The 22,926-nt window shown below is 39.0% G+C and overlaps 1 protein-coding gene across 2 annotated transcripts in view; it reads left to right on the forward strand.

Annotated features, from left to right (window-relative positions):
* The window catches only part of IL1RAP (interleukin 1 receptor accessory protein), a 127,128-nt gene that overhangs the window by 46,794 nt on the left and 57,408 nt on the right, over positions 1-22,926 (forward strand). Inside the window, exons 1-2 of one of the 2 annotated variants that reach the window (XM_047876381.1) lie at positions 1,479-1,499; positions 10,352-10,404. Coding sequence is in view for 1 of the 2 variants with exons in the window: in XM_047876380.1 (XP_047732336.1) it covers positions 1,436-1,499 (64 nt within the window). In the remaining variant the exon portion in view is untranslated. Of the gene's footprint in view, positions 1-1,434; positions 1,500-10,351; positions 10,405-22,926 lie in introns of those variants that run through there. The other variant, XM_047876380.1, reaches the window with a different exon arrangement.

Genomic DNA, 22,926 nt, shown 5'->3' on the forward strand with positions numbered 1-22,926 from the left:
GAGAGAGTACAATATGAACTGGAGATTTGTGGTGATCAGTGATCAAGAGAGGTGACAGGTGTCGGAAACTTGCATTGTCCTTTAAAGTGAGCAGGTACTCTGGACTGCTCAGGCAGTACCAGTTTATACCTTTGTTTTGGTGCCACACTCTTACAGGTGTCTCATTTAAATTTTCTTTTTTTAATGTTTATTCAGTTTTGAGAGACAGAGTCAGAGCGTGAGCTGGGGAGGGGCAGAGAGAGAGAGGGAGACACAGAATCTGAAGCAGGCTCCAAGCTCTGAGCTGTCAGCACAGAGCCTGATGCAGGACTCCAACTCACAAACCATGAGATCGTGACCTGAGCCGAAGTTGGATGCTTAACTAACGGAGCCACCCAGGTGCCCCCACACGTGTCTCATTAAAAGTGCTATTGTGTGGCCACCCTATCAAATACCTCTTACACCTTTTTTTAGATTATTGGGTCCCTATGGTTGTGAACCTTGTGTCATGGGCTATTATTGGCTGGATGTGGCATAAATCCCATCTCTGTCACTTACTAGAAATGAGATCTGGACAAGTTATCAAGACCTCTGTAAGCACCCATAGGTGACTGCTGTGTTCAAAACAGCGACAGCCTTGAATATGGAATTTTTCAGAAATATCCAGGTATCAGTAATTATATCCCTACCAAGGATTTATCAGGGGGAAGGTATGTCTAAGGTAGTAAGGAAATAAGTTTCGCAGGATTGTTAAATCTCTAGGCCTTCTGTATTAGAGATCATGCAACCAAATGTAAGGGCATAGTTCTTGCTAGTTGGCTGGTTCAGCTGGTTATCAATAGAAAGGCTAACCGTCACAGAAACCCGACTTTACCCTCATCATTTGTCTCTTCCAAGGAGAAGAGGAGAGCAGGCACAGCAGGACATGAGGTTTATACATTTCCCCCTGCTATAAAGTCAGAGTGTAGTGGACTATAAACCGAGTTTGAACCCAGGATTTCTAGACTTTCTATTTATCACTAAGAAGGAGAAGTGCCTGGGTCATAAAATATTTCCAGACCACGAGAATGCTAAAGAGATCAAATTTGTCAGCCAGAAATGTGACTCCTGATGAAAACATTGAAGAGGAATATTTTTCTTAAGTAGGCAGTTATAGTTGAATGATTAAGAGATTGTTCTAGAGCCAAACTGCTGGAGCTTGACCAGTATTCTACCACTTTCTAGGCAAAGGAGGTTGGCTATGTTATTTAAACTTGTATCAGTTTCCTTATCTGTAGTATGGGTGATGAAAGAAAAAAAAAAACTATTTTATTGGTTGGTTCCTGCAATTAAATTTGTTAATATTGTAAACGTGTTAGAACAGGTCCCCGTCCATAGTCAGCATGGGGATGCAGTAATTATTAAACTCTTGAGAGTGATAAGTACTCTCCCTTAACTTTGTATTTATGTTGACAGGATGGGACTTCTGTGGTGTGTAATGAGTCTCTACTTCTATGGGATCCTGCAAAGTGATGCCTCAGGTAAGTGAATGGTTTTTGGCAATCTATTAAGGTACAGATGGTCTCTAGGGTATAATGTGTCAGCTCTCTGAAAAATGAGTTAAGACAAAATAATATTCAAATCCATTGTCTTTTGTGGTACCATAGAATCACAGATATGAAAGAAATAGAATTTTGGTGATGGGAGGACCACTGACACCTTTAGTCTTTAAGGGGCATAGTGTACTTGGGGCAGTGGTCTGGTATGTTTAAATATAGTAATTTTCCATCATACCCAAGCCAACTAGAATCTGGCTTCTTTCCCTTCACCTCAGGTCTTCTGAGACAAGAAATGACAGAGATGGTAGCATGACCCTGTTTTTTAAACTTCAGGACGTAGTGGAAGAGGCCTTGGGGCTAACAGTCCATTGAGACCTTTTAAGAATGATGGGTTCCTGTCATACTGCTTCTATCTGGGAAAGAAAGAATCTATCATTAGGCTCATTTTTTTTTTCCCTTTGGGTGTTGATTCTTTTTTTAATTTTTTTTTAATGTTTATTCATTTTTGAGAGACAGAGAATGAGCAGGGGAGGGCCAGAGAGAGAGAGGGAGACACAGAATCCAAAGCAGGCTCCAGGCTCCAAGCTGTCAGCACAGAGCCCGACCTGGGGCTCGAATTCATGAGCCATGAGATCATGGCCTAAGCTGAAGTCAGACGCTCAGCCAACTGAACCATCCAGGTGCCCCTGGGTGTTTCTTCTTAAGAGAAGCCAGCCAAAGCTTGTTTGAGTTTGAATAATCAAACTCGGTCATCACAGAACTGGATCATGTGAAATCAGATTCACAAGGGATTCAAAAGTTCATCCTTTCAGGGCTCCTCTCATCTCCAGAATTACTGCTCAGAACGGTTCCATGGTAACTCTACCTAGTAATCATCTCATTGCAGCCCATATGTCTTTGGACTGGCCAAGTTCTTACAAAGCTTTCTAGTATACATGATTGAGATTTGTTTTTGTCATTTCCACATTTCTCTGGTTCAACGGCTTGATTTAAGTAGAAAATAGTCAATCCAGTGGTAGTCTAATTTTAATTCAAGGAACCTAGATATCTTCATTTGAAGAAGCTTCTCATGTATAATTCCCCTGAAGACCATGGAGAATACTTTGAATACCATTATTTTAATTCCTCTCCTGTGTGAGAGGTCTTCAGAAATGTTAAAATAGTGATCATATAACCTTGACAGTGTTTTCCTATGTTCTTCACATACCATGGATTTGAGCCCTCTTCAAACTGATTATCTTTTCTGGGTATGTTTCAGTTTTTCTATACCACTTAAAGCATTTTATCAGAAACCAAAAATAGCACTAAAGAAAGGGTATAACTAGGACAGAGTACGACTCAAAGCTGAGAGAAGTAAAGATAACTTCCAACCTCATTGGCCCTTTTCACAAGGAAAGCATATTTGCTAACCTGGACTGATATGCAGCTGGGAACCACTAGTACACAGATCTAATGGCTGTTTAGATCAGCATCTTTCCTGCTCGATTGAGTGTCTCATGTGACTGGTCAGTGCTGTGATGTCCTTAATTTTAAACATGTTGAACATAATCCCTGATTGTAATCAGTTCTTATTTGATTTAGTTCTATGCTTGAATGTTATCTACTTACAGAGGCCTTCTTTAACCACCTTAACTAGAATAGCCCTGCCAATCACACATTCCTATACCCACCTTTAGTTTCCTTTATGACACTCATCACTTCCTGACACTATACTAATTTTCTCTTGTCTCCTTCTCCTCCTTTCTCCTCTTTTTCCTCCCTGCCCTCCTCTCTTTTCTTCTCCTCTCTCTCTCTCTTCCCCCTGCCCCCTTCCCTTTCTCCTTCCTTCCCAATTTCTCTACTTGTAAGCTGTGCAAGGACAAGGACTTGTCCTCTTTGTTTGTTACCCAAATACTTGCAGTAATGATTGGTACGTAGACACATAGTAGGCACTCTCTCTGTATATATATTTCATAAATGGATGGAAAAAAGTCCCTTCACATCCCTTTTGCCCAGATTGGCCAATTTTATAGTGGGACTTGTTTGGATTCATACCAGTAATTCATCGATATGGTTTTATGTCCTGCCTCCCCTTGAAGGTAAAGGGAGAGTTGACCGTGTTACTCTTGTTGAGAGATCAGTGAGATCTCAGAAGTTTGAGGGTACTGGTATCTCCCCAGCCATCCTGGCAGTGTTGCTTTTCTGAATGACCTTTACTGTAATCCATCCAAGGAGGTCCCCCACTCCCCACCCCAAATGCTATTGGAAAGCGAGTTTTCTACCCAGGAACTGTGACTCATAACTCTGCCGGGGAAGCTGACTTCTTGAATAAGATAAGTTTTCATACCAGCCCCATTGAGTCACCATGGGAGCAGGAAACATGCTGTAATCCCCTCAGCCCATCTGGCACATACTCATTTGCCTTCCTTATGAAAAGGTATATTGTGTCTGTGTCAGTGATGCACTTCCTAGTTGGAGGAAGAGGAACAAAAAGGAAGTGTTGTTGACAAAAATAAAAGGAGCAACTAACTCTGGGCTACGAGGGGACGAAAGAGACCATTGCACGTGTTGGGGGAATCAACCAACTTCTCATACATCAAGGTATCACTTTGTACAATCATATAGATGCTGGCAGACTTGTTGGCCTTTCATGAGCTTCTTCCTATGCTTCATGTTCCCAGCTTTAATGGAATCACAGATTGATGTGAAGAATAAAGGGGTAATAGCCAGAAAACCCTAAATCAATGTACATGCATATGATATTAGTAGGAGTCTTGTTTGGTTGTTCTGGGCCTTTCTGTGTGGTCTCTTCTTTTAAGGGGAGCCCCACATTTAAAAACCATAATTTTAGAGGTGCCTGCATGACTCAGTTGGTTGAGCATCCGGCTTCGGCTCAGGTCACGATCTCACTGTTTGTGAGTTCGAGCCCCACGTCAGGCTCTGTGCTGACAGCTCAGAGTCTGGAGCCTGTTTCAGATTCTGTGTCTCCCTCTCTCTATGCTTCTCCCCTGCTTGTGCTCTCTCTCCCTCTCTCTCTCAAAAATAAATAAACATTAAAAATTTTTAAAAAAAAATAAAAAACATAATTTTCTTTATTTTGAGAGAGAGAGAGAGCCAGCATGATCAGGGGAGGGGCAAAGGAGAAAGAATCCCAAGCAGGCTCCACACTGTCAGCTCAGAGCCATACCTGGGGCTTGATCCCAGGAACCGAGATCATGACCTCAGCCAAAATCTAGAGTCAGACACTTATTTGACTGAGCCACCCAGGCACTCCTGGGAAGCCCCACATTTAAAAAAGGAGCCATATTGACATAAGAGCTTTAGTTCCATGCAGTGTGTTTTAAGTGCAGTGAACTGGACTTCAAGGCACAGAATTCTGACCTCAGAACACAATCTTCCTGGTAGCAATACTAGGATTTCCTTATTCATTCAGGGAAGTGGAAGCAATATTTTCATCTCAGGTGGCCATTAAAGCAAATGCTTAAGAAAAAAGCATTTACTTTTAAGGAATTAGAGCTTGGATAATTATAATGGTGATAATATAATGTGGTAGTTATAGTGGTAATAATAAACCTTCCTTTGCTGAAAAAGCACTTTGCATTTTACATATCCAATATCATTTGACTCTCACTCCCAAAATATAAAGCGGTCAGGCTGTTGTAACCACCTGTTTTGAAAAAGAAAATTAGAATTAAAGAGGTTAAGTGAATTACCCAAAGTCACAAAGCTAATACGTAACATAACTATGACTTCAACTAGATCCTCACACAATTAAAAAAAAAAAAGACTAAAATCCAAAGGGTCACAGGTTTCGCTAACTGTTAAAGAACCACTCAATAGATTTCTGCGCTTTTTAGATAAGAAATATCTTCCCTCATGACTCCTCCGCCCCCCACCTTAGTTGTTTTCTTCAGGAGGAAAATCACTGCACTGTAAGCTCAAAATTCAATATTCCCATTTTTGCTTTGTATGGTATTGAACATTTCCGATACTAAACTCAAAGAAGTTTTGTTTTGCAACAATTCTGAAAGCAACTTGTCACACATTTCTCCTTTGGTGTGTTCCATTGGCAACATGTTAGAAGTTGAACTGTTAAAACTGCCTTTAGAGTAGAAATAAATATTTGCAATTTGTGATTCCACGCTGGGGACAGGGTTGAGAATGGCACCACATGTAATATGGTGACTTTAAAAAATATTGCCATATCAAAATTATTTGTTACACAGACCATGTGAAAAAGATAGCACTGCATTGTCACTCCAGGTGCATGCACACACACACACACACACACACACACACACACACAGATCTTTGAATATTGTTTTTTATTTCAAGGTCAACAGATGACTATGTGCCAGGTGCAGGGCTAGATTTCACACACATTGTCATTAATGTCACAGAAAACAATGGAGACTGGGGTTGGGAACCTGGAGATTCTTACACACATTTTATGGTTTAGGAAAAGAAGAACCAAAGAGGTGACCTAGGTTAACAGTGGTCTGGTGGCACGTCCAGTAGACCTAGGTTCTGAAGACTGCCTCAACTCCCGAAGCAGACCTCTTTCCTTTAAACTACATTGCCTTCTTGGGGCACCTGGGTGGCTCAGTTGGTTAAGCTCTGACTCTTGATTTCGGCTCAGGTCATGATCTCACAGTTCATGAGATTGAGCCCCACATTGGGCTCTCAGAGCCTGCTTGGGATTCTCTGTCTCTGACCTTCCTCCATTCTTCATGTTCTCTATCTCTCTGTCAAAATCAATGCTTAAAAAATAAATGACATTGCCTTCTTTTAGGATTTTGTTCTGCTAATAGAGGTTAAGATCCTGTGATTTAATTGCCATTAATTTTGAGAAATTTGCCAAGGGTGGAAATAATCTTTTGGCTTTTTGAGAGTGACTAATAAATAACTTATTTATTTATTTTTCACTATGAAAAATAAATACGTAAAAACACTGGCTTACCAAGAATCGAGAGACATTGCTTTAAGTTCTGTCACTTTGTGAGTGTTTAATGACATTAAGGAAGTCATTTAATCAGTCTGTGGTCACTGTGACCTTACCTATAAACCCAACCAACCAACCAAAAATAGCAAAGCTTCAGCCAATTCTGCTTTCTTGTTTGATTTTTTATTAAAGAGCACTATGAGAATTATTACACATTATGGACGAACACAGATACACTCTTCCTTTTATTTAAATAAGCAATTTCTAAATTTTTTTAATGTTTATTTTTTGAGAGACAGAGAGAGAAAATGAGAATGAGAGAATGAGTGGGGGAGGGGCAGAGACAGAGGGAAACAGAATCCAAAGCAGGCTCCAGGCTGTAGGCTCTGAGCTGTAAGCACAGGACCCGATACAGGGCTCAAACCCATGAACTGCAAGATCATGACCTGAGCTGAAGTTGATGCTTAACTAACTGACTAAGCCATCGGAAGCCCCTAAATAAGCAATTTCTAAATGGCAAGTATTTCTTTTACCATGATTTTACTTTAGTCTAAAGATAATGTGTTTGACAATTTCATATTATAGAATCCGGGACAAATAAGGGTAGGCTCTTATGTAAGTGTCTTAGAGTCAAGTCTGACAGAGAGAAGAGAAAATAAATAACCAAACAGAATGCAATGGGAGAGCAGAGAAAGTTACTAGCCTGGTACAGGGCTCTGAGAGAACACATCCCAGTCAAAGAACAATTGCTCTTTTCTTGGAGATAATGTATCTCTTATTTGGGACCAGAACAGTGCAGTTGGACTATTGGATAATGTGAGGGTATTTAGAAGCCAAGCTAGAAGGGTAGGTTGGGGATAGGAATTCTTACAGGTGAAGAGACTATTTGTGTTTAATACATTTTAGATATAGTTGGCTGGTTCTTTTGTGTGTGTGTGTGTGTGTGTGTGTGTGTGTGTGTGTGTGTATCTCTTTTGTAAAAGCTTATAATATTTCTGATGCTATGTAATGGTTCTTTTAGCTTTGGTAAGCTTTTTTTTTTAATTTTTTTTTTAGTTTGTTGCCAATCCCAGTAGCTCCCTAGTATCTGAATATGCTTTCTGAAAAACTCCATACTTGGATGTACTTGTGACATTCAGTCCTGTCTGTTGCTCATGGCTGGTCATCCTGAACATACTTCGTTTCTATGCAATTTAGTCGAAACAATTTGAGAATGTCTGAAGAATACAGTTTCATTTTATTCTTAGACCTAAAGGTCATTGGAATTATAACATTTCACCCTGGTGTCCTTTAAATCCTTCTCTTTGGGAGCAGATATATTCCCTCTTTTTTTTTCTTTTCTTGTATTTTGAAACACCCTGATGCTTATTTTTAAGTTGCTTATGCTTCCCAAAGGTAGGTATTCTGTAGCTTGATTGAAAAGAGATTTGAGTACCACAATTTATTGGCCTGATGCTAACTTTGCAAATATAAACTCTCCTGAACAGCTTCTTGCATCACAGTGGTAATTCTATGTTTAGAGAAATGACCTGATTCTTCCTTCACATGGCTGCATTAGTTAAGAGAAACCCAGATTTTTGCAGGGAATACATTTTGTATATGGGGTTATAGGTGACAATGTCTGCTTTATGAGAATTCATTCAAGGTTTAAACACCTTCGTTTTTGCAAGGTGTTTGCAAACCTTTGTTTCTGCCTTATGATGAGCTTTATAAAACCAGACCACTGTCTTGATGATCAGTGACTAAATCCTATGCACTAAATATATATATATATATATATATATATATATATATATATATATATATATATAAAATGTGTGTGTGTATGTATATGTATGTATGTGTATATAGGTATATATATGTGTATATATACACACACACATATATATGTATATATATATAATATAATAAAAATAATTAAAAATATATATACACTATGTATATATGCACTATATACATATATACAATAAAATAAAATAATATATATATGTGTATATATATATATATATATCTTATATATATATAAGATAAAAACACAATGATACTTGTATTTTGAAATCCACTAAGGGCCAGTATCTCTCATTATTTATTTTTGAGGCACAGAGAGAAATGGATCCATTTTACAAATACTCTGGGAACCTCAGTAAATAATTTCAAGTACCTTTTATCCAAACCTATAAAAGCTGAAATACAAAAATGCCCTCTTTTTGTCTTTCTCTGTTTTAGAGGCAATAGGCACAATGATAATACAAGATGGCAGAGAAAATGAGAGAAAACAGATAAAACAGTCACACCCATAATAAACTAGACTTGGCGGAGTTCTATTGTTTTCATGAATTTTATTTCTCTTTCTGCCGTCAGAATCAAACTTTTGGTATAACTGTACATTACTGAGAAATGAATATCACTTTCCCATGGTGTTTGTAGAGTCTGAACTAACAGTTTAAGGCTATTTGTTCATCAACCCTTTCGAAATACTTTCATATTTTTTGAAGTGCTTCCTGAGGTAGGCAGGAGTGTGCACTTTGATATGTGCATGAAGGTACTAATGTTTGCATTCCACCTTAACTTCTGTAATAGAATGTTATGGTCCCTTTAAAGGGACCACACCAACAAGAGGGAACAAGTGAAGAGTATCGCCAACTATGCTTCCTAGTGGAACTTGTAGGGCTTACACTGTAAATGTAGATTCCTGAAAGGAAAGAAACAGAAAGAGAGTGCATCCATCAGCCACCAGTGGCTTTTCTATGTAAATATAACTTTTTGTTAATATTACATGGTGGGTTTCGATTTCTAATTACTTAAACTTACCTACAAGTACAACCATAGTTGAAATATAGGAATGTATTGTTGTTAAAGCAAACACAGATATACAAATTGTTGTTCCCAAGTGGATCCCCACCATCGTTAACCATTATTTACTATATAACTTTGTTTTCCCTTTTTTCTTTGGGGAGAAACCTTTAATCATTCACCATGGGCTTGTTTGCTGTTTAAACACATTATACCTAATAGCTTAAATTGATGAGCCTGGGTTAACTCTGTTATTCTCTAGATCCTTTGGGAGTTCAGACTGCCCCCAAAAGTTTCCTGATGAACTAATTTTTGCTTTTCAGAGAGAAAGCATTATTATTATCCTCATATTTTCTAATTTTCCTTGGACTTTTTGATCTATCTGGTCCCCTAGGGAGAATTGAATTTCTCTTATGCAAGACTTTTTGACATCCATGGCTTGATTTTAAATGCTTCTTCAGCACTTTTTACTCAAGGTACAGAACTGTGACGAGAAGGAACAGGGAGGCGGAGAGAAAAGGAAGGGAAAGGGAGACAGGGAGAGAGAGAAGAGATAAGAGATACAGATAGAGACAGAAAGACTGAGAGAAAGAGGAGAGAGGGAGAGGAAGGGAGGTAGGGAAAGAGGAAGGAGGAGGAGAAAAGGAGAGAGAGATACAAAGAGATAGAGACACAGAGACAGTCTTCTCACAGAGGAGCTCACTGGATTTGATACCAACCCAACTATATATTCACCCCGCCCCCCGCCTCCCCAAGGAAATAGATGGTATTGGATGGTATTCTTTTTTTTTTTTAAGTTTTTTCATTTTTCAGAGTCAGACAGAGACAGAGCACAAATGGGGGAGGGGCAGAGAGAAAGGGAGACACCGAATCTGAAGCAGGCTCCAGTCCAAACTGTCAGCACGGAGCCCCGCGTGGGTCCTGAACTCACGGACCGCAAGATCATGACGTGAGCTGAAGTCAGACGCTTAACTGACTGAGCCCCCCAGGCGCTCCTGGATGGTATTCTTTTCGAACATTTTTAAACATTTCTTTTTTATCTAGGTCTTTTTTATTTTATTATTATTAGTTTTTTACATTCTGACTCTTTTTCTCATCCCTAATGTATTAAAATGATGAGAGCATGGAGGACCTGGATGGCTCAGTCCATAAAGTGTACAACGTGATCTCGTGGTGAGTTTGAGCCCTGTGTTGGGCTCTGTGCTTACAGTGTAGAGCCTGCTTGGGATTCTCTTTCTCCCTCTCTCTCTGTCCCTCCCTGACGTGTGCTCACTCTCTTCCTCTCTTTCAAAATAAGGAAATAAACTTAAAAAAATGATGAGAGCAAATAAAAGCCATGCATATTGTAGAGGTTTCCTTAAATACAGTCACCTCCAGCCATGAGAGCCATCAACATGTCCAGGGATACTGCTTTGCCGGTCGCAACTCTGACGAAACTGTACAGCAGATATGGTGGAAGCAAAGAGCTAATCGTGGCCTTCACAATAATGAAGAGGAGACAGTGACAGACTCTGTATCCCCCTTTACACTCTGCCTTCCTAAGGTCTAAGGCAGAAACAATCTGCTGTTGTTTGCAATTGACATGAGCTATAACATGTCTTTCCTATTAGCACTGTATTTGCTTGAGGCTCAGTAGAAACCCAGCTTGTATTCAGGTCTAGGAGGAAGGTGTAGCTTTGGAGAATAATTGAAATCATGGAAATTGTGAATAGAGCAATTACTAAGTGAATGTGTTGGAGGAGTCACTCCCACTGCATGCAGTGTTCTTAGTGACATACCAAGGGAGATTTCAGGAAGAAAGTGAAGGCAGGGTCTTTGTTCCTGTTTGCTTTATTAGAGCTAACTCTTAGATATCTCACCTTTATTACTCTAAATATCCTGTTATTACAAGGGTCCATTCTCTCATCTACAATGCAGTGATAATTGATGATGGCAATAATAGCCATGAAACATTACACACTATTGGATTTTTTTTAATCACTAGAGGAAGATCATGTTAAGCTAAGCATGGCTTTAAATCTATTTTATTCTAATTTTTTTTGTGAATTGGTAATAACTATGTAGTGGAGTGTGTGTGTGTGTGTGTGTGTGTGTGTGTGTGTGTGTGTGTAATAGAAGAAAAAGGAGGTGGGGGAACTAACATTAATTGAACAATTGAACCAGGGATTATGATTATATATAATATTACATAAATTTTTGAATAGCCCCATAAGATAGGGATAGGCATTTTTATTTTGTTACCAGTGAGGAACCCTAAATTCAGAAAAGTGAATTAAAAAGCTAAATTAGCTTAGTAACTTACTAGAGCTATTGAGTGGTACAACTTGTATACCTGTTTGATATTAAAATGCACGCATGCTAGTTATGCTATACCACGTTGCCACGGAATTCTTTACAGTTAAAACTCTGCCTTCTAGACATGCCAACCAAAGCTGTCTTTCAGTAATTGATATAGTGGAGCACATATATTTGCAAAAAGAAACACTCAACCAATTAAACAAAACACAGGTTGTGATTTTTCACATTGCAGATACTATTTTAAATTGATTTGCTCCAGGATTCCTGAAACATATACAGTGCACTTTGACTTCATATATTCAGATGAGACACATTTTCCCAAGGCTATATGAAGTTTTCTAAAGGAAAGAGCAGTTCTAAACAAGGCTACAGATGGATGAAGGTATGGTGGTTCAGTGCCGATGCAATGGGTTTGAGTGAAGTCGGAAACCATTAACTTTGGTATACTGCAAGATGGCTTTGCCGTTGTTCAGTTAGCTTCCCATGGGGCAAACTTGGAGATGGTAACTGTAGCTCCCTATCTTTTCCTTCTTACCCAACTACAGCAGGCTCTGTCCTTCCTCCAGGGTGCTTGGGGACTTAGTAAATGATATTTACATATGGCTCAGAAAGTTTTTTGGTACCCAACAGTGTAAAGCTCTAGAAAATTCTTTTCAGTCTAAAAATATAAGCTTTTTTTTTTTCCCTGCTAGACTTTGGCAGTGATTGGGTGTGAATTTTGAAATTTGATGATGGTTTCACTCCAAGTTCCATTTTATTCCTGATGGAGCTGGAATGTTTTATCTTTTTCAGAAACTGTCACTTTTGTGTATGTGTATATGTTTGTATGTAGGTGTATGTGGCAACAAAATAGCCAGAGTAACACTCACCTGGGTCCAGCAAGTGCACAAAAGATTGGCTGGCAGCATTATCACCAATCCATACATAGATATGTTATTTCACTCCCTGCAAACTCTCCAGAAGTGGGCACCTGAAAAATTTTTCAGGTTTAATGCACAAATCCCCTTCAGTCTGAGGGAAATAAGTGTTTTCCATAGATTAGTTATCCGTTTTAAAGTATGCAATACTTTAATCACAGAAGGATGGTAAGTATTCCCCTTTTATTTTGAAAATGCACCTTTGTGATTTAAAAGGAACACGTCAGAGGTCTGTATAACCTCTACATTTAGGAAAACTGGTTCTCCATGATGAGATGTGAAACCTAGCTCAGTTGATGTTTCCTGGGCACCTGTTATGTGCAAAACTTTGTTATCACAGGGAATGTAAAGATGAGTAAGACACTTTGTAATCATTCATTCATAGTGTATGGATGTGTGCTAGACACTGGGCTTTCCTGTAGTTTATTTGTAAATAAGACAGAAATGATCTGTGCTCCCATGAAGCTTATAGTCTTCAGAAGAGCATGGGACAGAAGAAAGTAAGTAAATAAACACATTTTAAAAGACAGTTCTGTGAAAATTACCTACAGGTCGTTACATTGATGAAAAGAAATCAGACGGAGCTCCATTTGTCAGGTGGCTAGGGAACATCTACTCAAGTGGATGACGTTTTCTTGAGAACTGAAGGATAAGAAAGAACCACCTATACAAAGCAAAGGGAAGGCAGCGGGATGGCCTGCCTATGTGGAGACCCTCAGCTGTGAGGATCATGCTGCCAGTGTTGCTCTAGTTGCAAGAACTAGGGGGAGAGCGAGGTGGGCAGGATCCAGCGCATATTAAGGGTGTTGTCACATTTCCCTTCACTGCAACAGAAAGTCATTGACAGGGTTTGAGCTGGTTCCTGACATTATCTAGTTTTTACATGGTCATGCTAGCTGCTATGCGGGAAATAGATTGGAGAAGATTTCAGCTTCTCCCGTATGGTGGACAAGGTCTCCTAAACAACCCTTCTGCTGTGAGGCAACCAGAAATGCTGCATTTAAAAATAAATGTCTTTTAAAATGAATTGCTGAGTTGGTAAGAAATCCTCAGAGGACAAGATTGAAGTGAAACCGGGAATCCAGAAAAGAAACGAAGCCAGCTCTACAGCTGGCAGCTGCCCAAGGTAGCATCCCGAGTTAGTGAGAAAAGATATATTTAGGTGCTAGAACGTTTGGATACTTTCTTTAATATAAAGTTACATTCTTACCTTTTGCCTCCCCCCTCCCCCCCCCCCCCCCCGCCAAAAAAAATCTCAGTTGAATGAAATATTTAAAGGTAACAAATAAATTAAATCCTAAAAAGTACTAGAAGAAAATATATGCAAACTTTTTCATAATGTTGAGGTAGAGGATACCTTTCTAGCTATATCATCAAAGGTAGGGGCCGTTCAAGGTTTGCTATATTTGACTACGTAAACATTGACATTATAAGTTAAAGGGCGAATGAAAAACTGGAAAATATAGAATATGGCAAAGGGTTGATGTCATTAAGGAACTCTTGTATGAACACTCAAAAATAATTAACTTGCATTTCAGGCCGTTCAAAAAAGATAAAACTGAATTGATCATAGTTGAAAGAATCAAGTTCATGAGTAAGAAGATAGATGCAAATTGAACCAACCATTCTTGACCCATTACTTTGGCAATGATTGCAGAGAACAGATCCCACCTAGCAATGGCCAGGATATGGTGGTCTAACAACCAGATGCCAGATGTGGTGTTAATATACCCTGTGGGCCAGAGTGTTCTTGCAACAGGCTTTGTGGAGGGCACTGGAGCTATTTGTTTGAAAGATACTAAAGTGCCTCCCTTTGACCTAGTAATGAGCCTCTACACATATAGCCTAAGGAAATAATCAGAGAAGTGTATCAAGATGTAGTCACAACTTTGTTTTTCATACAACTGTTAAAATAGGTAATATTGGAAACTCTGCAAAAATATCCAGTGGTAAAAGATGCTTAAATAATGTGTTATATCAGTAACATGGGGATACAATTGAAACATTAAAAGTATAATTTTGCATTTGTTGATACAGAGCTTAGTTTATAATAGATATTTCTGGGGACTGGGTTAATCATCTGACTCTTGGTTTTGGCTCAGGTCATTATCTTGTGGTTCCTGAGTTCCAGCCCCATGTCAGTCTCTGTGCTGACAGCTGAGAGCCTGGAGCCTGCTTCAGATTCTGTGTCTCCCTCTCTCTCTGTCCTTCCCTTGCATGCTCTCTCTCTCAAAAATAAATAAACATTAATTTTTTTTTAAATAATAGATATTTCTGTTTAAAAACAGGTACCATGCAGGGGCTCCTGGGTGGCTCAGTCGGTTAAGCAACCGACTCCGGCTCAGGTCATGATCTCACTGTTTGTGAGTTCGAGCCCCATGTCGACCTCTGTGCTGACAGCTCAGAGCCTGGAACCTGCTTTGGATTCTGTGTCTCCCTCTCTCTTCCCCTCCCCCATTTGCACTCTCTCTCTCTCTCTCTCTCTCTCTCTCTCTCTCTCTCTGTCAAAAATAAATGCATCTTAAAACAACAACAACAACAACAACAACAACCAGGTACCTTACAGCCGGACTAGTCTGCAAACTTATAAACTGTGGCATCTGTTTTTTGGTGCCAGCTCTCACCAGCTGGCTTATGAGAGCTACTTGTTCAGTTTTCAGGAATTTTATGAGCCCTTAGGTAAACTGTTGGTTTAGAGTTTTGCTCCATGGTAACTGATAAACAGACTGTACAGAGCAGGCCCTCCTACTCCCCAGCTCGTTTGCCACACACTGGTGTGTGCAGGTGTGTGTATGTATGTGTGTGTACATATAGAAAACCCTTGGTAGAACATAGTGACATCTTAACAGTGATTATCTTTAGAAGTGGAATTATGTTTGAATTCATTTACCCTCTTTTCAAATAATTTTATGTATCATCTGAATATATTCCAATCCAATAATTAGAAAGAAAGTATCTTAGTTTTTGGAAGAAAGAATGAAGGCCTAAGCCATTGGAGTCCTCAGGATGGTAAGCAAGGAGCAATTGCAAGGTACTGTTGGTTAATGAGCTCTGTTTCTATCTGTAGACTGGGTTGTTAATAACTTCCCTAGCACAGGGATGATTTCAGTATTCATGAAATGACCTTGGTACACTACCGAGTTTGGAGATTGGTAAGGCAAAAGAGATATTACTGTTAAATTTCCTGCATTACAGCTATGACTGATATTTGTGTTAGATGTGTAATTTCAAGAAAGTAAATATTTAGCCACCCAAATTGTTGGAAGTTGAAATCAGTTGAGTTCCCAGTTCTCTGCTTCACAACGTTTGCTTATGCTAAATAGCCCCCCAAATATCTGTGTACCCTAATTCTTATTTCATTCATCAGCTCACTTAAACATTTCTGTTGATTACAGGCAGTTTTCTGTTTTTGTTTTTTAAGATATCAGTACCACAGAGTGTACTCAGCCAGCTGTCAATATTTCAACATCTGTGGGCATGATGATACATGTGTTCAACAAATGAGTGTGCTTTCCTTCATCTGTCAGCATTCCTTCTTTTCTCCATGCAATAAACATAGGTAATTTTAGGCTTACAGTGTGTGCCAGATACAGTTCATATTATCATTATAGCAACTAATTTTTAGAGTGGTGGATGCAATTATATAGTGTTTCATAGTTTTAAAATGCTTGCATTATTGATCATCAGAAGTGTATCATATTTTCACTTCACAGATAAGAAGCGGAGACTTGGAGAGGTTAGGTGACTTAACCACAGCCATACGGATAGTAGGTCAAAGAACCAGGACTCAAGCCCTTCTCTTCTAGTCCCAAGCCCATTATTATTTTACCTTGCAGACCTAGGGGATCCCAATCCTTTCACTACTAAGGACATCATTTATTTTATATTTTTTTCTAAAGACTCCACATGTTGAAAGCAGTAGAAACTAATCATGTTAGCCTTGCCATCATGACATCCTAGGCCTAAGTTAAGAACATATTCATCACCCAAAAAATAAACTCTGTACGCCCTAGCTGCCAATCCCCATTCCTTCTCCCCACTTCTCTCAGCTTTAGGCAACCACTAGTCTCCTTCCTGTCTCTATAGATTTGCCTACTCTGGGCATTTCATAGAAATGGAATTATATGTGGATTTTTATAACTGGCTTGGCATAATGTTTTCACTTAAGTTTTCAAGATACATCCATGTGGCAGCACGTATTGGCACTTCATTACTTTTTACTGATGAAGAACACTCCATTATTTGTCCATTCATCATTCATGGACATTTAGATTGTTTCCATTTTTGTATCACATCAATAATACTGTGAACATACGTGTACAGATTTTTGTATGGGTTGTTCTCATTTCTCTGGAGTGTGTACCTAAGAGGGGAGTTGCTGAGTCATACGGTAATTCTATGTTTAACATTTTTGAAAAACTGCCAAACTGTCTTCCATCATAATTGCCTGTTTGAAGTATTGAATAGAAGGTGAATCTCAGGTTGGGTTCGATACCGCTGCCACTTTGAGAATGGTCCTTAACATAAAACACATTATATCAAAAAAGATCATGGCAAAATCAGAGGTCTTCCCTAGACTCAGCCATTACTCTCTGTCCGGGAGAAGAGCATCTGAGTATTTTCTTTTTTGTTAGTGTAATGAATTTAAATCCCAGTGCTATGGGAGCTCAGAAAATGGCCTGGGTCAGAAAATGCCCTGAATTATTCACAATATATAATGCAGAGAAAAAAAAAATTCTGGACTCATGTCAAATCTTGGCTTCATGTGACTCTCTGTCCTTATTTATAAAATGAAGACGACAATATCACAAAGTTGTTATGGAGATCCAGTGAGATAACATATTTCAAAGTTTTTCTGTAATCAGCAAAAGCAAGTAAGTAACCAGAGAGATTCAGCTGAATGAGCTCAAAAAATGACAATACGTACTGGGCATATGGGTAAGCACCAATTTGTTCTCTGTATTATGAGATTAGGATTGAGATTTTTGCATTTGAAGGTGGGTGTTTGCCCACAAGAATACACATTTCCAAATGCAATTAAATCCTTGCCCAGAGGGTTATCTTTTCTCCAGATGGTTATTTACTTATCAATCTTCTAAGAATTCAAAGGCAAGTAGTAGCATATTCTTCAAAACCAGTTGCTTGAAAATTTGTCTATGCTCCCATGATTCTTTGCCACTTATTTTGACTTTGATGACTCTAAGTCAGTCGATATTTGTATTGTTTTTGAATTGCATTTTTTTAATACGAAATTTATTGTCAAATTGGTTTCCATACAACACCCAGTGCTCATCCCAACAGGTGCCCTCCATCACCCCCTTTCCCCTCCTTCCCAACCCCCATCAACCCTCAGTTTATTCTCAGTTTTTAAGAGTCTCTTATGGTTTGCCTCCTTCCTTCCCTCTCTGTAACTTTTTTTCCCCCTTCCCCTTCCCCATGGTCTTTTGTTAAGTTTCTCAGGATCCACATAAGAGTGAAAACATATGGTATCTGTCTTTCTCTGTATGACTTATTTCACTTAGCATAACACTCTCTAGTTCCATCCACGTTGCTAAAAAAGGCCATATTTCATTCTTTCTCATTGCCAAGTAGTATTCCATTGTATATATAAACCACAACTTCTTTATCCATTCATCAGTTGATGGACATTTGGCTCTTTCCATAATTTGGCTGTTGTTGAAAGTGCTGCTATAAACATCGGGGTACAAGTGTCCCTATGCATCAGCACTCCTGTATCCCTTGAATTGTATTTTTTAATATAATTGCAAAATAAAATTTATTCATTCATTGAGCAAGTATTTATAATATTTTGATATTTTGATGAGCCATTATATTTAAATGTCTTGGGGGTCTCTACAATTGACCATGACCCATGGATGGCACCATTACTGTGCTTTCTTTAACAATGAAGAATAATGTATGCTGATTTCTCCTCAGAATAAAGCAGAAGTTGAATTTGGACTTTAAAAAGTATAAATAAGAATAACACAAGCAACATAAAATTGCTTGGTAGGGTGGTTCAGCTCTGTTGATACTTTTCTGGATGACCTTGTGTTTGAATCTATGTTTCTAAATCTGTGTTTCCTCATCTGTAAAATTGTCTAGTTCCTTCTGAGTCTAGCCCTCAAGGATTCCATAACTGATACTGCAAGTTTGAGGTTCGAGAGTCTCTGGACCAAGTTAACTGTTTTTTAGTGTGTGTTTTGTTGTTGTTGTTGTTGTTTGTTTGTTTTTGTTTTTTATGCACTTCTTATCGATCCATCTTAGCTGTTCTTTCACGTGACTCTGTCTACTTCTCTTTAGCTATCATCCTAGCCTAAACCATACCATCTCACTCTTGACTTTTCTGCAGTAGCTTCACAACTGGCCATTCCTCTTCCACTCATGCTCCCTATAGCCCATTCTTCACATGGCAACCAGTGTTATCTACTTAAAATGTTAAATTAAATAATCTTTCTCTGATGAAAATCTCGAAAGTATTTCCCATTATTCTGAGGATAAAATTTGAATTCCTTACGGTGGCCTACATGGCCTTATATATTTGGATCTATACTCATTGATTCAACCTCCTTGTGTTCTATCTTCCTGACCCTGGCAATGAAGCTTCCTGAGATAATTTCAGACATTCACACAGAGTGTTTCCTTTCTACTCTAAGTCTACCACACACTCTCCCCTCAACTTTGTTCCTCTTGTCTTTATTCTATAGCGCTCGGTGCAAAAGTCAGTTCTTCAGAGAACATCCCCTTTTTCCTCCAAGCACTTGGGCTCAGACACATATCTCCCTGTTATATATTCTTTCATATCACCCTGTACTTCTTTTTCATTGTACCTGCTATGATCCCATCTAAGTTCTTAATTATGTAAATATTTACTTAATTACTGAGTTAATTAGTTATTTAATATCTGTCATCTTCCCTGAAATTAAAGTTTCATGGGGACAGACACAGGTTTATTCACCTCTCTGTCTTTAGTAGCTGGCATAAGGCTTTGCACTTACTAAGTGTTCAATAAAAACTCAGTGAATGAAGGAATGGATGTGATAATTGGCTGAAATGCCAGTCCTTACATCATCTATGAGATGATTTGTATGGGAAAGCATAACGTGTGTATCAGGAAGTTCTGAGGAAGTGTAGACTTTTTATCCCTATTCAGTTATTGATCTTTGCTTTTATAGTAAGCTTCCTCATCGCACCCAATTTGAAACAAATATCTGCCAAACTCTGTGTGCTCAACATTATGTTGGGTAGTCAGGATCCAAGCCCTGTCTTTGAGCTCACAATCTAGCCGGAGATCAGCCACAAACGTAAATAACAGTTATGCAAGGAGGAAAGTAGTCAGTGTCACAAAAGAGAGCCAGCTATATCTAGAGCAGTAGTGACCAAGCTGGGTCTTGGAGAATTTGACTTCTTGGATATGGTTGGGAACAGGCAGTGCAGAATGAGTCTATAGCCAAATGTCTCCCCCCTGCCAGTTGTTGCAAATAAAGCCAAATCTCTAATGAAGAGCCTGGAATTATTTAGATCCATTTTTATCCCACACAACTTTTGGCCTTTTGGAATTTATGTATTTTTATTTACTGTTTTATTTTCATATAGTATCAATCAGGTTTTGGTGTATGGAGTCTCTGAATTTTAGCAAATGCATATAGCCACATGAAAGCTGCTGCATTTCAGGGGCAACAAAGTTCCATTATGCTCCCAAATTTCTCTCATGCTTCTACTGTACGGCCAACCTTTCCTGACCCAAGCCCCTAGCAATCACTGATCTGTTTTATGTGCCTATGATTATGCCTTATCCAGAATGTCATTTAGATGGAATCATATGATACTGGACTTCTTTCACTAAGTATAATGTACTTGAGATGTGCTCATATTGTCTAGTGTATCAGAAGTCCATTTCTTGTTGCTGGGTCGTATTCCATTTTATAGACATACCACAGTTTGTTTATTCATCCCCTAGCTGATGTTCATTTGGGTGCTTCAGGGTTTTGACAATCATGCTTAAGACTGCCATAACGATCTGGGTGCAGGCTTTTGTCTGAACATGAATTTTCATTTCTCTTGGGTAAATATCTAGAACTAATATTGCTGGATCCTACTGTAAGTGTTGTGTGTAACTTAAGAGGAAAATGTTACTTGTTTTCCAAAGTGATTGTACTTCATTATGCATTCCCATCAGCTATGAATGAGAGTTTCAACAGCTGCATATTCTCCCCCAAACTTGGTATTTTCCATTTTTTAAATATTAGCCATTCTAAGAAGTATGGAATAGTATGTTATGTGATTTTTAATTGGCAACTAATGACTAATGATTTGGGCTATGTGTTCATGGGCTTATTTGCCATCTGTATATCTTCTTTGATAAAATGCCTATTGAAATCTTTTGTCCCTTTTTAAATTGCTTTCTTGCTGAATTTTGAGAGTTCTTTATATGTCCTGCATGTAAGTCCTTTATCAGATGTGTAATTTTAAAATATTTTTTCTCATGTGTGCCTTATCTCTGCTAACCTTTAATTTTTTTTAGTAATTTTAAAGTCCTGTTTCCAGTCTCATCACTGGATCTGCCACTGTTTTCTTCTCTGCTTAGAATGTTTAAGAGCTTTTTGGTTTTTTTCAAGCACAGTGGGGTCATGACGATGAAAAGGACAGTAGTCTTGTTAACAAGGAGCTCTTAGGTAGATAGAAGGAGGATCCAGGCCTTGAAACATCTGTACCCATGGAATGGTGTTCTATGTGCCATAAGTGATATATAGACAGTGTGCTGCGATATAGAGCACTGCCATTCATTGAGGTTTCTGGTTATTAAAATACTTTGCAGACAGGCTCAAGAGAGACACAGTAAAGGTTCTGGATAATTAAATTTTAGGAACTCTAATAAAACTGTTGCCCCCTCTACAACCCCACGTATTATCAGTGGCGATGACAGGGGTTGGGAGATGGAGAAGGAACAGTAATGTCTCTCTCACATCAACAACTCACAGTCCTCCCCTCCAGCAACTGTAGAGCAAAAGGACCACCTCAGAAGTGATCAGCTTCACTGCCTACCCACTCCCTCCTTCCCCATTGCTGTAATGGTCTCTTCTGTCTTCATTTGTGGTGTGTACAAGGAAAAGCCGAGACGACAAGTAGATAGGGAAATTCCATTCTTGATTCATGTGGAATTGCACATGTGTATGACCCATCAGACAGTCTCAGGGCACTAACATGTATTTCCCAATCCAGTCTTTATCTCCACCATAGTTGTAATTAATATGTGTCACTTCATTCTTCCAGAAGCATCAGTGACTCCCAGTTCCTGCAAGATAAAGTATGAACTTCTTACCCTGTAGAACCATGGTCTTCCATTCTCAGGCTCTGCTGCCACACCCCCCACTCAGTTGACTGACGGACTCATCACAGTTCCCGCACACTCTAGGCCTTTGCTCACCATGTTCCATCAGCGTGGACCCCTCCCCTCGAATCTGTCACTGCATCGTCTATTCGGTTTTCAGGCTTAATTCATATGCCATCTCTCCTGTGAAGGTTTTGTTGAACTTCCCACCTCTCACCGTCAGAGATAAGGACTCCTTCTGCCCTCTTATGACATGCTGTATCTTTTTTGTTTGAACATTTACTTCATTTTGCTGGCATTGTGATTGTCTGTGCTTCCTCTCTAGCTAGCGAGATCTTTGAGATGAGACACCATGTCTTCCTTGTGTCTTTATCCCCACGTTGGAACCTGCATATTATAAACTGTTGCATGTATTAGGTTTTCACTGTGGGTTTATTGATTGAAGGACATGCCATAACCCACAGTTCACCTTTCTTTCTAACCCAGACAGAAGAGATGTCTGAGTGGCTGATAGTTGTAACCAGAGGTGACAGGGTGATCATATGTGCTCTAAGCGAATGCAGTTTTGTTTCCCTATTGGCTGTGATTATGCTCTCCTGTCTAGGATAAGAAAAGGATGATTTGATTTTGAGTAATAAGCAATGCAGCTCTAATTGTGTACCTTAAATGCCTTCTATATTTTTGCTTAAGGTGATTTTCTACCAGCGTGAAATGTTCTCCTTCACAGACAGTTGATGGAGGAGCTGAGTCATGCCTGACTATACTTAATAAGACAGAGGCAGCTAATGCCTGAGGGAGCTGCCTTCGAGGACAAGCTGACATTTCTGACTTCTCTGCTTTTTAAAAGGGGGTGTTGTGAGGAGAAGTTGAGCATTGAAGATAGCTTCATTGTCTCCATTGGAAACATGACTACATAATGACACTCTAATTCAGACAGATGTGATCTGGCCAGTTGCCTCTTGTCTGTGACGTGTGCCTTCTGATGCTGGGAACCACTAATCAAGGATTTTATGCTCCTCATTAAAAAGACCCAGTTTGTTCCACTCTATATTAACTAGCACCCCAACTCCACTCTTTTCCCTGAAAAACTGGCTTGATTTTACATTTTTAAGATTCAGCTAGAAAACACTCTTGAAGTTAGTCTTGATT

Source organism: Prionailurus viverrinus, chromosome C2 (genome assembly GCF_022837055.1).
Source record: "Prionailurus viverrinus isolate Anna chromosome C2, UM_Priviv_1.0, whole genome shotgun sequence".
In the NCBI taxonomy this organism is placed as follows: Eukaryota; Metazoa; Chordata; class Mammalia; order Carnivora; family Felidae; genus Prionailurus; species Prionailurus viverrinus.